Source organism: Camelina sativa, chromosome 12 (genome assembly GCF_030686135.1).
Source record: "Camelina sativa cultivar CO46 ecotype springtype chromosome 12, ASM3068613v1".
Classification (NCBI taxonomy): domain Eukaryota; kingdom Viridiplantae; phylum Streptophyta; class Magnoliopsida; order Brassicales; family Brassicaceae; genus Camelina; species Camelina sativa.
The window spans coordinates 8,339,248-8,356,515 of record NC_141891.1 but is presented as its reverse complement, the minus strand read 5'-3'; the positions used below and the strand labels follow the sequence as shown (position 1 = coordinate 8,356,515).

The following is a 17,268-nucleotide window of genomic DNA, read 5'->3' as shown; positions in this document are numbered from 1 at the left end:
TTATTTTTGTCTGTATTGTTTACTCAACGCCTATCATTACCAGAGCACAAGTACAACAACAGTAAAGATGTCCAAACCCACATCGGTATTATAGAAAGACAATAATAAAAACGTTTTCAACCCTCGTCACATCCAAAAGCTTGACATCTCTAACTATATATATATATTAAGCACCAAGACAATAACATAGAACATCCTACATCCCTATTGAGATAGATAGATATACAAAAAGTTACTACTCGGAATCAGGCAGAGTATCCGCTAGCTTAGCTTCCGCTTATAATATTGTCTTGTGAGCTTCCGCTAATATCTCCTCTCCTCCATCAAATATGCTTGTCAAAAACGAGGGTGCGCTTCCAATAGGCAAAAACCATTTTCGCTTAGGTTGGGATAAGAGAACACCATATGACCAGACGGTAGACAAAAATCCGATACCATAACCGAAGTCGTCTTCGATTATGTTTGCGAGCACAATCACATTTGATGGTGTCGGGTTTTCCAGTGTCCACAACATAACGTCACAAAACATGGCGCAATGTCTCGCATATTTACACTCTGCAAAGCAGGTAAATATGCATATCAACAACGTAGATCTTTAGATTTACAGATACATACATATATTATATATGTAACAGATAAAGAGCCTAACTAATTGAGAAATAATGGAATTCTTACCTTCGGTAAAGACTTCGAATTCGAATCCAGCATCCAAAAATTGACGTGTCAAGTCATCGGAAACCGTATTATTATCAGCATAAGCATGAATCGTCACCTCCGCATCACAACCATGCTTCTTTACAGCCTCTTTCATACTTTGGTAAATCGAAGCAGGATCGGGACCATCTGGGATTGGGTAATCCTCCACATCCCAAAACACACACGTCTTACCATCTACGCAAACAGACAACGATTATACAAATTACGAATAAATTAGAACCAATCAGATGCATATAGCTAGAGATCGATCTTACCCTTGTAAAAAATCAGCGGATAGAGGCTCTTATACGTGGCTTCGTCGCAATCGAATATCGTTTCGTCGGATGGCTGCGGATGATCACGATCACACATGGTTTCGTCCGAAAGCTACGGATGAGAGAATTTAGGGTTACTACAATTGTGCTCTGCCTGCGTCAATTTTTTTTTTTTTTTTCTATAGATATAGGCTCTGATTGGGAGATATTTTTAAGACTTTAAAATTAATTTAAAGTCTTAAAAGCCAAAATTTTACCAATCATGCTTTTACTGTTTTATTAATTTTAAAAGTCTTAAAAGTCTAACTGCCCACTTTTTTATTTTGTACGTACAAATTTTTTAAGTCACAAATATGAGACTTTTTTTGCTGTAAAAAAATAAATAATAATACAACTGTTGTTATTTTTTTCTTTCTTATTATCCATGATGATTAAAACATTCATTTTCAATCTATGTATAATTTATCATAAATTTATTATAATTCATTAAAAATAAATTTTTTATTTCTGTTATTTTGAGATCCATTTTTCATAATTATTTTTGCATCAAAAACAATTATAACACATAATCAATTATGTCATATCTTTATATTTTTTAATTTGTTGAAAATATTTATCTATTCATTTTTTATGAGTTCTTGTCTTTTAATTTTAAAATTTTTATTTTTTAAATAAAATTTATTATGTTACTACATAAATTTATTCTTAGCATAATTTATATTTATGAAAACATAACAGCCATTAAAATTTTAACAGTTAAAGTTTCTAAAGCAAAAGTCTCTACAACAAAGTCGTTACAGTCAAAGCATCTATAGTCACAAGTAACAGTCGTTACCAATCAGGGCCATAGAGTACACCCTAAAAATTATGATTAATTATAAAATATATAATAATGTAAACATAGATTCAGATATTAACTGTTGTCAAAAAAAAAAAAAAAAAAGATTCAGATATTAACTTTTTTTGTATCAACGTATCTACTTTTGACTGAGTGACCCCTTTGCATGCATGTCTTTTAATATCATTGAGTTATTATTTTTTTTGGGACATGTGTGAAAAGATATTATCAGATCAAATCTCTATAATTTATATTTATACTAGAATTTGCACCCGCGCACGCGCGGGATTTTAATTTAAAATATTTCTTATCAACAGAAATTGTTGAGCTCAAATATAATAATTCCAACTTTTGAGTATAAATATATAAATTACTTTACTCAATGATATACAACATATATAATTTTTAAGATAATATTTCTTTGTTATATCTATTTGCGATTTTACGTGGGATTTTAGTTAAATTTTTTATCAGTAAGAATCATTGCTACTATGTATCATCCAAACATTGATTAAATGAATAAAATGACCTTTTGACGAAAAAAAAGAATCATTGAATATGAATATAATTTAAAGATTAAAAGATAAATCTATATAAATGCCGTACTTATTTTACTAATCTATATATAACATATTTTGTTTGGTGTCGCAATAATATTGTCGACAATCTTTTGACATTTTATCTTTAAAAGAGTTCATTCCATATTCATATCCCATGAAAACATAATTTTAAAAATTCTAACGTCAATGTCGATCGTTAACCTAATTATAGAGACCATTTAAACATATTGATATCCAACATTAAATGTGAATAGACAAAGTTTCATGAATAGTTTGACTGCTATGTCGCTACAATGAGGTTGTCCAAATGTATCATCTGTCATAATATAATTTCAGACTAAGTAAAAAATGCTTAAATGATGAAACATTTAAACCCCACAATGAATATCTATTCATTAATCCAAGCTACATATATTTCTAAAATCTCATATGTTATTTGCAGATGTTAATATTGTGATGTAACCCCATCTTCGTCTTCTAAAAAAAGATATAGTATACTTTAAATATGTTGTTTTTGCCAATATTTTAGGTTTTTTTTTGTTTTGAACAAAATTCCAATGTTTTGGGTTATATTTGTTACATATATTTTATATCATGTTATAAAATTGTATCTCCACCTTATGAGATATGCTACACAGATCACATGCCACTTTTTGTAACGGTTTGCATATTCTTTTTTCTATATTTCCTGACCATTGATTTTGTTTTTTAGATAGATTATTTCTTCAAAATTCTTTTTCATAGTTTTCTCAAAAAAAAGTATGCCCCTTTGTTTTAGATCAAAACTTTTAAGTTAAGTAATTAATATTTTCTTTCTTATAAGTAAAATTTAATAATAAATCTTTATGGTATGTGTTTCTTAGAAACTAATGTTTCACTTCAATTTTATTTTCATGTTTAGATTTTTATAAATACAATTACATAACTTGTTTTTTTTTTATTCCACCATGCATTAAAATTTTTACTTACATTCTAAAACCCATTAACCCATTCTAAATTTTGGAATATAATCATTTTTTGGTTATAATTTTAGTAACAATATTATTACTAAAACAAATTTATAGTATTATTTTTACTATTTTAAAATTTTCATTGAATTTACTTAATTCATTTTTTAGATAGTTATTAATTTTGTAATTTACTAAAAAATATATTATTGTTTATACTATTCTAAAATTTAATTAATTTTAATTAATTCGTTTTTTATTTATTTTTTACTGTTATAATTATAATTAATAAATATGCAATTAATGAATATTAAAAATATTTTTTTTATGCAAAAAAAATAAAAGAAAATTGATTAGGTGGATGCTGATGTGGAGGAAGGAGAAGTGAGCAAAGTTAACTTTATATATATAGATATGTGTTTATTTATTAGTAATATAAAAGAGTTTCATTTTTATCTAGATAAAATATCTTCAAAAATGCTAATTAAGTCATTAATTTACAAAATAATGAATGAACAATTAATAATAAAGAATCCCTAACAATTTAAAACTATAGAGATAGAACTAAAATTATTTATGTACTTTATATTCATTCATAAACACATTCATACGCTATATATATATGTGTCTATGGCGTAACCAAAACGTGATATTAGCAACATTGTTTGTCTATTCGTGTTTATATCAATCTCAATTTACAAAATGAAGTGTAAAGACAATATGGTTTTGATCATGGGTGCCACCGGTTCCGGCAAGTCATCACTCCCGGTTGATCTGGCTTTACATTCCAACGCCGAGATCATCAACTCTGACAAGATGCAGTTCTATGATGGCTTGAAGATCACCACGAATCAATCAACCATTGCGGAACTACGTGGAGTGCCACATCACCTTCTCGGTAAACTACACCCGGAGGCTGAAGAAGTCACAGCTGCAGAGTTTCGCGTTATGGCTGCTAAAGCCATCTCTGAGATTACTCTACGTAAAAAGCTCCCAATACTTGCCGGTGGATCCAACTCCTATATCTACGCTCTCCTTGCAAACTGATCTCATGACCCTGAAAACTATCCGTTTTCTGATCACAAGGGCTCAATCTGCTCCAATTTGAGATATGATTGTTGTTTCATTTGGATAGATGTGGATCAGCCTGTGCTATTCGAGTATCTTTCCTTACGTTTGGATGTCATGATGAAGTCAGGTATGTTCGAGGAGATCGCTGAGTTCCTTCGCGCTAGCAAGGCCCCAAAAGAGCCATTGGGGATATGGAAGGCTATAGGAGTGCAAGAGTTTGGTGACTATCTCAAAATGTACAAGTTTGGGGACAATGAGATAATGAAATGGGATCCTGTGAGAAAGGAAGCTTATGAGAAGGCGGTGAGATCGATCAAAGAAAACACGTTTCAGCTCACAAAGGATCAAATCAGGAAGATTACAAGTTGAGAAATGCCGGGTGGGACATAAAGAAGGTGGATGCTACAGCATCGTTTCGAGAGGCAATTAGGGCAGCCAAAGAAGGTGAAGATGCAGCTGAGATGCAGAGAAAGATATGGAACAAGGAAGTGTTGGAACCGTGTGTGAACATTGTCAACATCTTTTTGGATCAGCCGATCGATTAGAATTATGATATTAATCTAGTTATTACAATTATTATTATTATCTAATAAATTCAAATAAAACTTCTCCTAGCTAGAACTAGCTATCAGCTCTATATATATTAATATATTGTATTTTTAATCATATTGAATTGTTTTTGTGGTTTTAAGTAGGATCATGTCCTCGCGAAATTGTGAAAATAATATCATATTACCGTTATAACTTTATTTAAGTTCAACTATTTCAAAATAATTTTTAACTAATCTGTGTCATTTGGCCATTAATCTAATTTATATACGATTTCAGACTTAAAGAATCGATGTTTATACATAAAATAATAAATATAATAGATTTAGTTTATAGAATTTATTTTTAAAAAAAATTGAACACATTAAACTCGCATTCCGCTTAATTAGACCATCTACATCGCCAGCAAAGTTCATCATTGCTCAAAATAATATATTTTAAGCATTTTCTTTTTACATTATTATATATTTAAATAATAAATCTGGAAAAAGAAAATTAACTTATCATAAACTGTCATATGTTTAGAGAATCGATTCTTACGGTTCTATAAGGAAAAACGTTTCTCAATTTTTATCTTCCTTTACTATTACTTTAATGTAATCCCTAAAAGAAACTATCGCTGGACATGTCTTTAAAATTTGTATCTCCATGAAATAATATGTTCAATTTCTCGTCATATCAGTTATATATTAACTAGATTAGGATCCGCCCGAGGTGCGGGTTTAGATTTTTTAAAATAAAATTAATAAGTAAAAACTATTTATAAAAATAAATTGATACACGGAGTTGTCCAATGTTATATTTGGTGTAAATGGTGCGACTATGCGGTTGAGACTATTAATCATGTTTTCCTTGAATGTCCTTGCTCATGTGAAGTTTGGGATTTATCTCCGACTCTGGTCTCGTCAGAGGGTTTTCCATATGAGTCAATGTACTCGAATTTGGATTTTGTTTTCTGGAGGGGTGCCTTTCAACAGGGTGATCATGATCAACTTCTTCAATTACCATAAAATTTATGGGTAATCTGGAAGGCCATAAATAAAAAAGTTTTTCAAGATTTAGAGATCGAGGCGAATGATATAATTGCTCAGGCTTTGGGCGATAAGTTAGCCTGAGAAGAGGCGCACTCTTCTACGGCGGTCATGCCAGTTCCATCTCCGTCTTCGGATGTCCAAGTTTCTTCACCTGGTTATCAGATTAATGGTTCTTGGAAAGCAACCAATGTGCATTCAGGATTGGGCTGGTGGTGTTGCGTTGGTGAGGAGCAAACCTTGTTGTTGGGGGCCAAGTGTCTAAGACGGAGCTCCTCCCCCTACATTCAGAGTTAGAAGCGTTGTTGTCGGTCATGGAGCGGATACGTGTTGCAAGATTCACTTGTCAACATTTCGAGACTGATTGTGCTGAGTTACTCACTATTGTGCAGTCCCTGAAGATTGACCGTCCTTCTCCAACCTGCTCGATGAGTTTAACTCGCTGGAGTCCTTTCCAATATTCTATATCTCTTGGATCCTCTGTGCGTCAAATACGAAGGCAGATTGTCTTGCTTGTGCTTCATGTTCTTTTATCTCTGAAGTTTCTTTTATAAACCCCTTCCCTCCAGCTTGGACAACTAACCGAAGATTTTTTTTTAATTTATTGTTTGGTTGAAAAAAAAAAGGTAAATAGATACACTTTTAGTTAAAGAAAATAGTTGTAGATCAGTTCAAAGTTATTAAAATAAAATTAAATTTAACAAATAATATATATTTAATTCTTTTCATAAGTAAAAACAATGTAAAAAAGTAAAGAAATAAACTGCTTTTAGTTATAGAAAATAGTTATTTTTTTTTTTCTGTAGTACACTAATGTATATCCATTTAAAAATCTACTATATACATTACCACTAAAAATGTCTTTGTACACACAAATTTGTTTTACTATTAAAATATGCTCTTTAGTCTTTACTACTACTAACAAATTATCTTCATGAACACATTAAATAACCTATTACTGTATATGTGTCTTCACTTTAACATTTTAGTTAAAAAACGCATATATTAATATTACATACTCCTATCTTATATATTACAATAGTAGTCTTTTAATAAATTATTTGATTGGTGAAAAAAAAAATGAAATGATCTATTTTTTTTTTTACTTCAACCATCTTTTTCTTTATGTAAAGGTGAGTATTTACATTTTTTGGAAACAGTAATTAATTGTATATTTTCACAATCATTTTTCATCTTATATGAAAAGTAATCATTTGTCTTGTAAAATTAGCAACTTAAAATTAAAATAAATAAACTATATTATAATTTCGAATTTTATAATATATATTTATATATATAATTTCCTTATAATGATCTTTTTAAATTTTAAACCTGTTTAAATTTTATGATTTTCTTATAATTGGTTTTTAATATTTTAAAACTTTTAATAGTTTTGTTTTACATTTAGAAGTTTACAAAGGTTTAAAAAAAAGATTTTAAATAAAATTAGATTTTATTTTCTCTATTTTATTTTTATATAAACTTTTTATGGTAGGTTTTGAATTTTTCCATTTTTATTTTAAAAATTTTTACTAGTCACTACCCCAGGAACATACTTTTGATTTAAAATAAATAAACTATATTAGAATTTCGAATTTTATGATATATATATATATATATATATATATATATATATATATATATATATATATTTCCTTATAATGATCTTTTTAATCTTTACACAGTTTCAGATCATACGTTGAACTAGTATCTAAACTACAGCCACAAAAGTCAAAGCTTTATGCTGAGGGACACACAACACAGTTGGGATTTAAGCGGAAGAGAAGAGAAGAAGAGAGAACGGCAAAGAGAATGAGAATAGAACTAAATCCCTTAAGTTATTCTTACAAAGGTTTACAAAGGATATAAATACCGAGAGAACTAGGGCTACACCCTTCACAATAAATCACATAGGGAATAAGGAAGGAGAATTAGTTCTTCCCAAGATTGAACTCGTCCTCTAACTGTTTCCTTAAATGCACCGCCCAAGACTTTATTTCCTCTTCTTCTCTAACGGCTATAAAAAAATTTCGAACCTTCTCATGGACGTCCACATAGAGATATGGGCAATGTGATCATGGTCAATACTTCCCCTCAAGCTTAGCCAAGGGAGACGGCTAAGCTTGGAACCCGAATAAGATCACCTCATTAAAAACCTCAACATAGAAAACCACATGGGACAAAACTATGTTAAGGAAAAGAGTATGATCTCCACGGGTTAGAGGAGTTCCTCACGGATGAGTTGGATCAACTAGTCCAAGCTTGCTGGAGATGTATTCGTAAATCTGAGAGCTCGTGGCTTTGGTGAAGATGTCCGCCAATTGGTCTTTGCTCGGTGTATAACACGGCAAGACAACACCTTCTTCAATCTTTTCTCGTACCTTATGACAATCGACCTCAATATGCTTAGTCCTTTCGTGGAAGACCGAGTTGGTTGCTATGTGTATCGCCGCCTTATTGTCACAATGCATGGTGATTGGTTGATCAGACTCCACTCCAAGATCCTTAAGAAGGCCTTTGAGCCATGTTAGCTCGTTGGTTAGCTTCTTCATAGCCCTATATTCCGACTCGGCACTTGATTGGGACACAACTTTCTGTTTCTTCGACTTCCAGGTTACTAAGTTCCCTCCAACAAACGTACAATACCCTGTCGTAGATCTCCTATCTATTGTATCACTAGCGTAGTCTGCATCATAGTAGCCGACGAGTTCCGTGTTGTTGTTCTTTCCCATCCAAATACCTTGCCCTGGACTACCCTTGAGATAACATAGAATCCGCTCAAGTGTTTGCCAGTCAAAGTTCGTTGGAGCTTTCATGTGTTGACTAACTTGGTTCACCGCATAGCAAATGTCTGGCCTCGTGATCGTGAGATAGATTAGCTTGCCCACCAGTCTTCGATAGCGTCCCACATCTTCGTATGGTTGGTGCGACTTGGGAACCGGAGCACCAGGTGTTGGCTTCTCCCCCTTTCGCTTGACCTGGTAGCCTTCTTCAAGTGGTGTGGACACTGGCTTGGCACCTATCTTACCTGTCTCATGTAAAAGGTCAAGAGTATACTTCCTTTGAGAGAGAAACAATCCCTCCGGAGAGCGAGAAATTTCTATCCCAAGGAAGTATTTGAGTTTACCCAAATCCTTAATATCAAAGGTAGAGTGATGAGGACATCAATAGTAAACTTCCGGAAGAACCCGTTCTGCCATTTCCCGAAGAACCCGTTCTATCATTTCCTGAAGAACCCGTTCTACCAATTCCTGAAGAACCCGTTCTGCCAACAATGATACACAAACCAATGACAAGGCTGGGAGCAAGGACCTTAAGGGAACAATTCAACAAGTCCATTGCAAGTCTGATTACTCTCATTGAACTAGAACATTCCAAAGAGAAGACTCCACAAGCATCATTTTTGCCAGTTCTACAAGGAATCAAAGAACACGTTCTTTTCATCATTTCCGAAGCAATCAATGAAGGGCTGGAGCGTGCATGAGAGCTATTATCAAGGTAAGTGTTTGAATTCAAATAATAAATGTTGGTTCTTTCTTGTTTTGCAGGAATCGGCCGTTGGGTCTTTATGAGTCTTTTTATTTATTTAAGTCCTAAAATCGAGTCTGTTGTTTTTGCAAGTTTAGTCCTTTTATTTGTAATAAATTTCGACCCTAGAAGGTCCCCCGCTGCTGGACCATTATATAAGGTCCCTTCTCAGCATTGTAACCTTTCAAGTTTTAATGAAATAAAATGAGAGTTTTCTTAGGTTTTCTTCTGAGATAGAAGCAACCACCCTTTTCTCCTTCTTCTTGTGTGTGAATCCTTGAAGACTGAGATTTGACTTATCATAGATCCTTTCACAGATCTGTGTGGCGTCCCTCAATCCACCCATCTATCCTTTCATCTTCCACTGCTACCGAATAGACAGAACAGTGTTTTCAACCATTTGTCTATTCACCATCTCTTCACTGCACTCCATCTATCATCCACTAAATAGGCAGAACAGTGTTATCAACCATTTGCCTATTTCCATTTATCCACTTGGGTTCCCTCATCTGGGTTCCTATATCATCTGGTATCAGAGCTAAACGCTCCAAATCAGGTTTTATCTATCCCTTTGTTTCAGTTTGTTTCAGTTTGTTTCCCTTTGTTTGCTTCAAATTGTGTCTTCTTTCAGTTCATTTTGTTTCAGTTCGTTTTTCACCTTTTAGATCTGTTATTTTCGTGTGTCTTTGTTCTATTTTGACTGTTCATCTTCTTTAAAAAAAAAAAAAAAAAAAAAAATTTAGATCTGTTCAGATCTGTTTCCTAGATCTGTCAGTTTTTGGACCTTTCGACTTCCTGTGCACTTGATCTCTTTTCTTACTTTTACAGGAACGTTTTGAACTATGGGAGAACAAGGAGGAGATGTGAACATGGCTGAGATACTTGCAGCTATTCAAACACAACTCCAAACGCTTGGTGATCGCATGACACGAATTGAACAACCCCCACCTGCACCAAGAGCACCAGTTCGCAACTTGCCAAGAGGAAACCATGAGGTTGATAATGGAGATCAGTCTGATTCAGAGGAAGAATATCCAGATCTTAATCAACACCAAAGGCCAAGGAGACACTACCAACAAGGTAGAGGACGAGATGAAGGCAACATAAGAGAAGGAGGCTATGATCTTAAGCTTAATCCACCGACATTTGCTGGAAAGGTTAATCCTGAAGCTTACATTGATTGGGAAAGACGTATGGAGCATATCTTTGGCTACTACAACTATTCTGAACAGAGAAAGGTATCCCTAGCTGCTGCTCAACTTACAGATAATGCCTTAGCTTGGTGGGACAGAGATGTATCTGAAAGGAGGAGGCATAGACATATACCAATCACTACTTGGGATGATATGAGGTTTCAGCTAAGAAAGAGATATGTCCCAGCTTATTACCACCGGGAGCTGCAAAAGAAGTTCCGCAAGTTATCACAAGGAAGCAAATCTGTTGAGGAATACTTTGAAGAGTTTGAATCTCTTAAAAACAGATTGGAGGTAGAAGAGTCTGAGGAGAACTTGATGGCGCAGTTTCTAGATGGTCTTCATGATCGGATTGCTAGAAAGGTGGAAAGACAAACATATCATGATCTTGAAGAGTTGTTGCATCTAGCAGTCCAAGCTGAACAACACATCAAAAGGAAGGCAGCTTCTACTAACCGCAGTAAAACTCCATGGACACCACCACCTCAAAAACCTTTAGACAAGGGAAAATCTCTTGATGTGGACCAAATATTTAAAAGAGCTGCACCTGAGACATCAAAAGTAACCAAACCAGAGCAAGGTAAGCCTACTAACCAAAGAGCTCGTGATATTACTTGTTTTAAATGTCAGGGAAAAGGACACTATGCAAGAGAGTGCCCAAACCAGCGAGTAATGATCCTTAAAGCCAATGGAGAGTATGAATCACAAGATGAGGAAGAAGAACGTGTTGAATCTGAGGAGGATATTGTGGACTATCCAGAGATGGGAGAGCTTCTAGTCATAAGGAGGGCTCTTAGCACTCTTTTTGATCCTGAAACAATTCAAAGAGAAAATATCTTCCACTCTCGCTGCTCCATAAACTCCAAGGTATGTAGCTTAATCATTGATGGTGGTTCATATACTAATGTAGCCAGCAGGTATTTGGTTGATAAGCTAGGTCTTCAAAAGACAAAGCATCCCCATCCATATCGACTTAAGTGGCTCAATGATGAGGCTAAACTAAGGATCTCCGAGCAAGTCACCATACCATTCACCATAGGCAAATATTCAGACCAAGTTGTGTGTGATGTGGTTCCTATGCAAGCTGGACACCTTCTTCTAGGACGGCCATGGCAATTTGATAAGGAGACTTTACATAATGGCCGAACAAACTACTACACCTTCTCACACAACAACAAGAAGCACACTCTAGCTCCACTCACCCCTCAAGAAGTGCATGAAATGCAACAAACCATGTCAAAGGGAGCTAAGTCAAACAAAACCAATCTTTACATAACACCTTCTACTGTTTTGAAATCAATTAATTCACAGGACAAAGTGCTACTAATGATCTTTAAGGAAGGTTTATTTTCAGGACAAGAGGAGAAAGACTTACCACCAGAAGTGCTTGAATTACTAGGAAGGTTTAAAGAAGTCTTTCCTGAGGAGATACCACCTGGACTACCGCCTATAAGAGGAATCGAACATCAAATTGATCTAGTTCCGGGAGCACCATTGCCTAACAGACCAGCCTACCGCGTAAACCCTGAAGAAGCAAAGGAGCTGGAAAAGCAAGTTCGTGATCTAATGTCAAAGGGCTACATTCGTGAAAGCCTAAGCCCTTGTGCTGTACCGGTTCTTCTAGTGCCTAAGAAAGATGGAACTTGGAGAATGTGTGTAGACTGCAGAGCAATCAACAACATCACTGTCAAATATAGACATCCTATTCCAAGGCTTGATGACATGCTAGATGAGCTTAATGGAGCTACTATCTTTTCTAAAATTGATCTAAGGAGTGGTTATCATCAAGTCAGAATGAAAGAAGGTGATGAATGGAAAACGGCTTTCAAGACAAAACAAGGATTATATGAGTGGTTAGTCATGCCATTTGGACTCACCAATGCCCCAAGCACCTTCATGAGGTTAATGAACCAGGTCCTAAGGGAGTACATCTGTAAGTTTGTGGTTGTTTATTTTGATGATATCTTGATTTATAGCACAAGTCTTGCAGATCACGTAAAGCATCTTGAAATGGTGATAAAAGCGCTTAAGGCTGAACATCTCTATGCTAACCTTAAGAAATGCACGTTTTGCACTGATCAAGTTGTGTTTCTAGGATTTGTTGTGAGTTCTCAGGGACTAAAGGTCGATGAGGAAAAGATCAAAGCTATACAAGACTGGCCAACTCCAACAACCATTGGACATGTTAGGAGCTTTCATGGGCTGGCTAGCTTCTATAGGAGATTTGTGAAGGATTTCAGTACCATTGCTGCACCCTTGACATCAGTGATTAAAAAGAATGTGAAATTCAAATGGGGTCAAGCACAAGAGGATGCATTCAAACTGCTCAAAGACAGCCTAACAAATGCACCTGTTTTGGTACTTCCTAACTTTGATAAAATGTTTGAAATTGAATGTGATGCTTCTGGTACAGGAATAGGTGCTGTTCTAACTGAAGGAGGAAAACCAGTAGCATACTTCAGTGAGAAACTCAGTGGAGCTGCACTTAATTATCGAACATATGATAAAGAACTCTACGCCTTGGTAAGATCTCTAGAAACTTGGCAACATTATTTGCTATCCAAAGAGTTTGTTATTTATACAGATCATGAGACACTCAAGCACCTAAGAGGACAAACTACACTTAAGAAGAGACATGCAAGGTGGCTTGAATTTGTGGAGACATTTCCATATGTGATTAAGTACAAGAAGGGCAAAGAGAACATTGTAGTTGATGCTTTATCAAGGAGACATGCTTTGATCACTACAATGGAGGCTAAAGTCATGGGATTTGATCATATCAAAGGTCTATATGAGGAGGATCCAGATTTCAAAGAAGCCTTTAAGGAAACAAGCAAAGCCGCTTATGGGTCATACTACCAACATGATGGATTTCTCTTTAAGGACAAAAGACTGTGCATTCCTCAAGGATCCATGAGAGAGCTGCTAATAGGAGAAGCACATGGAGGAGGACTTATGGGACATTTTGGGCGTGATAAAACTCTAAGTGTTCTTATGGAACATTTCTTTTGGCCGCATTTGAAAAGAGATGTGGAAAGGTTCTGTGCAAAGTGCATCACTTGCTTGAAAGCAAAATCCAGGTCACATCCTTATGGTTTATATATGCCTTTCCCTATTCCTAACCTACCATGGGTAGATATTTCTATGGATTTTGTTTTAGGACTGCCTAAGATCAACAACCGAGATTCTATCTTTGTTGTGGTGGACCGGTTCTCTAAAATGGCGCATTTCATTCCATGTAACAAGACAAATGATGCTACTCAAACTGCTGAGCTCTTTTTCAAAGAAGTTGTGCGTTTACATGGAATCCCAAGGACCATTGTTTCAGATCGAGACACCAAATTTCTCAGCCACTTTTGGAAGACTTTGTGGAAAAAGCTAGGAACTAAGCTACTCTTCTCCACCACTTGTCATCCTCAAACTGATGGCCAAACTGAGGTAGTTAATCGTACTCTCTCCACTCTATTGAGAGCTACGGTGGGTAAGAATCTCCGAAACTGGTTATCCTGTTTACCCTATATTGAATTTGCTTATAATCATGCTAAGCATTCTGGTACCAAATTCTCTCCATTTGAAGTTGTCTATGGTTTTAATCCTCTAACCCCATTAGACATCACACCTCTGCCCCAAGCTGTTTATTCTAGTGCAGAAGGAGTCACCAAAGCTGATTTTGTGAAGAAACTCCACCAAAAGGTTAAAGAGAATCTTGAGAAGAAGAGCGCAAAGAACAAAGAGCATGCGGATAAGCACCGCAAGGAGCTGACGTTTGAACCTGGAGATTGGGTCTGGCTACACATGAGAAAAGAGAGATTTCCCAAGGAGAGAAAGTCCAAGCTGTCACCAAGAGGAGATGGACCATTTCGGGTCTTAGAGAAAATCAATGACAATGCCTACAAGATTGAGCTACCAGGTGAGTTGAACATTTCTCCTACCTTTAATGTTGCTGATTTATCTCCTTTCCATGCAGATGAAATAGTTCTGCAGACAGAACTTTCTCAAGAGGGAGGGAATGATGAGGACATCAATAGTAAACTTCCGGAAGAACCCGTTCTGCCATTTCCCGAAGAACCCGTTCTATCATTTCCTGAAGAACCCGTTCTACCAATTCCTGAAGAACCCGTTCTGCCAACAGTGATACACAAACCAATGACAAGGCTGGGAGCAAGGACCTTAAGGGAACAATTCAACAAGTCCATTGCAAGTCTGATTACTCTCATTGAACTAGAAGATTCCAAAGAGAAGACTCCACAAGCATCATTTTTGCCAGTTCTACAAGGAATCAAAGAACATGTTCTTTTCATCATTTCCGAAGCAATCAATGAAGGGCTGGAGCGTGCATGAGAGCTATTATCAAGGTAAGTGTTTGAATTCAAATAATAAATGTTGGTTCTTTCTTGTTTTGCAGGAATCGACCGTTGGGTCTTTATGAGTCTTTTTATTTATTTAAGTCCTAAAATCGAGTATGTTGTTTTTGCAAGTTTAGTCCTTTTATTTGTAATAAATTTGACCCTAGAAGGTCCCCCGCTGCTGGACCATTATATAAGGTCCCTTCTCAGCATTGTAACCTTTCAAGTTTTAATGAAATAAAATGAGAGTTTTCTTAGGTTTTCTTCTGAGATAGAAGCAACCACCCTTTTCTCCTTCTTCTTGTGTGTGAATCCTTGAAGACTGAGATTTGACTTATCATAGATCCTTTCACAGATCTGTGTGGCGTCCCTCAATCCACCCATCTATCCTTTCATCTTCCACTGCTACCGAATAGACAGAACAGTGTTTTCAACCATTTGTCTATTCACCATCTCTTCACTGCACTCCATCTATCATCCACTGAATAGGCAGAACAGTGTTATCAACCATTTGCCTATTTCCATTTATCCACTTGGGTTCCCTCATCTGGGTTCCTATATCATAGAGTTAAGAAGAGCCTTAGTGGCACAAATACCATCCTTATCATCGCCGGTGATAATAATGTCATCGACATAAACAAGAACGACGACACGACCACTGGTAGTGCGGAGGGTGAACAGCGTGTGATCAGCTTCAGAGCGCTTGAAGCCATTCGTCCGTAAGGTAGAACTGAGCTTATGGTACCACGCCCTCGGAGATTGCTTGAGACCGTAGATCGCCTTGTGGAGCCGGAGAACCTTACCCGGAGTAACAATATGTTCTAACCCTGGTGGAGGATGCATGTAGACCTCCTCAGTCAGCTCCCCCTGAAAAAAAGCGTTCTTGACGTCCATTTGGCAGAGCTCCCACGAGAGGTTAGTGGCCAAGGATAATACTACCCGAACTGTGTGGAGTTTGGCCACCGGTGCAAAGGTATCCGTATAGTCAAGACCATAGGTTTGAGTGAAGCCGCGTGCCACCAATCGAGCTTTGTAGCGCTCTATCTCACCAGTGCTAAGATATTTGATAGTGAACACCCACTTTGAGCTGACAGCCTTTTTACCCTTCGGGAGATCGGTCTCGTCCCAAGTTTTGTTCCGGATCATAGCTGCTGTTTCATCGTCCACCGCATCAAGCCACTCCTTATATTTCTTAGCCTCCTCGTAGGTTTGAGGGACAAAATGCTCATCTAGCTTACCGAGGAAAGCAGCATGAGCAGCGGGAATAAGGTCAAGCGAACATACAGCCTGAATAGGGTGGGCAACAGCCTGATTATTGTAGTAGACCCTCTTGTCTTTCCATGTAGACGGATGAGATCGGATTCGGTTACTACACCGTAGCAAGGGTTGAGTAATTGGTTGGTCTAGTGGCTCAAGAGTTTCTTCTCTATCTGTTCTCCCTGTTTGTTGTTCGACGTGATCGGATTCTGTAGGCACTTCCGTAGTTGATGGAGCAATAGGTTCGGGAACTTGGTCCAATGGTGGACTTGCAATAGGAGAACTCGTATGCAGCCTATCTTCGGATTGGTGAGGAGACGACGGTAAAGGATCGGCATTGATGTTCTGTTCACCGAGCGATGTTGGTTTAGTGATGCCAAGGTGGTCAAGAAGGAACCGCAAGTTGGCTGCCCGGGCAGTGTTAGATTGAGATAAGTCTTTTAAGCCTTCCCAATCCCTTTTGTCATAGTAGCCTTGTTGTTCAAGAAACTTGACATCGCGTGAGACCATAGTGCGGCCATTGATCGGATCGTGACACTTGTACCCCTTCTGGCTTGTTGAGTAACCGATGAACATACTTTTAGTGCTTTTGGCCTCAAGTTTATTCCTTTGTTCTCCTGGCACTAAAACAAAACAAACACACCCAAACACACGTAAGTGATCAAGAGAAGGTTTAATTTTGTTTAGTACCTCATAGGGTGATGAATCATTTAAGACTTTTGTTGGTGTCCGATTGATCAAGTAGCACGCCATCATGACTGCATCCCCCCAAAACCGCTTAGGGACATTCGAGTGAAACATCATTGACCGAGCCACCTCCATTAAGTGTCGATTCTTCCTCTCAGCCACTCCATTTTGTTGAGGCGTATATGGACAGCTGGTCTGTTGAAGAATTCCATGCTTAGCAAGGTGCTCTTTGAGTTTATGGCTTGTGTATTCCCCTCCATTATCCGATCTTAGTACCTTTATTTTTGCAT

General features: G+C 36.5%; 2 protein-coding genes across 2 annotated transcripts; one reads left to right on the top strand and one right to left on the bottom strand.

The window, feature by feature from the left end:
* Window positions 1-3: 3 nt before the first annotated feature.
* Window positions 4-1,214, bottom strand: LOC104730984 (uncharacterized). The gene is made up of 3 exons (XM_010450235.3): window positions 972-1,214; window positions 676-891; window positions 4-555 (listed from the first exon to the last, which is right to left on the bottom strand). Exons 1-3 carry the CDS (start codon window positions 1,066-1,068, stop codon window positions 278-280), a joined length of 591 nt encoding a protein of 196 aa, XP_010448537.1. The 5' UTR covers window positions 1,069-1,214; the 3' UTR covers window positions 4-277.
* Window positions 1,215-3,954: 2,740 nt separating this feature from the next.
* LOC104730983 (adenylate isopentenyltransferase 4) lies at window positions 3,955-5,109 on the top strand. The gene is given in 2 exon segments (XM_019233959.2): window positions 3,955-4,745; window positions 4,748-5,109. Coding segments are annotated over 2 exon segments (912 nt in total). The 5' UTR covers window positions 3,955-4,018; the 3' UTR covers window positions 4,933-5,109.
* The last annotated feature ends 12,159 nt before the right edge of the window (window positions 5,110-17,268 follow it).

What these genes read in the sequence shown, in the direction of transcription:
- LOC104730984 (XM_010450235.3), bottom strand. Translation starts at nt 1,068, where the DNA reads ATGTGTGATCGTGATCATCCGCAGCCATCCGACGAAACGATATTCGAT. An exon ending in TCCGCTGATTTTTTACAAGG is followed by an intron (nt 892 to 971) that starts GTAAGATCGATC and finishes CTGTTTGCGTAG; the next exon opens with ATGGTAAGACGTGTGTGTTT. An exon ending in ATTCGAAGTCTTTACCGAAG is followed by an intron (nt 556 to 675) that starts GTAAGAATTCCA and finishes CCTGCTTTGCAG; the next exon opens with AGTGTAAATATGCGAGACAT.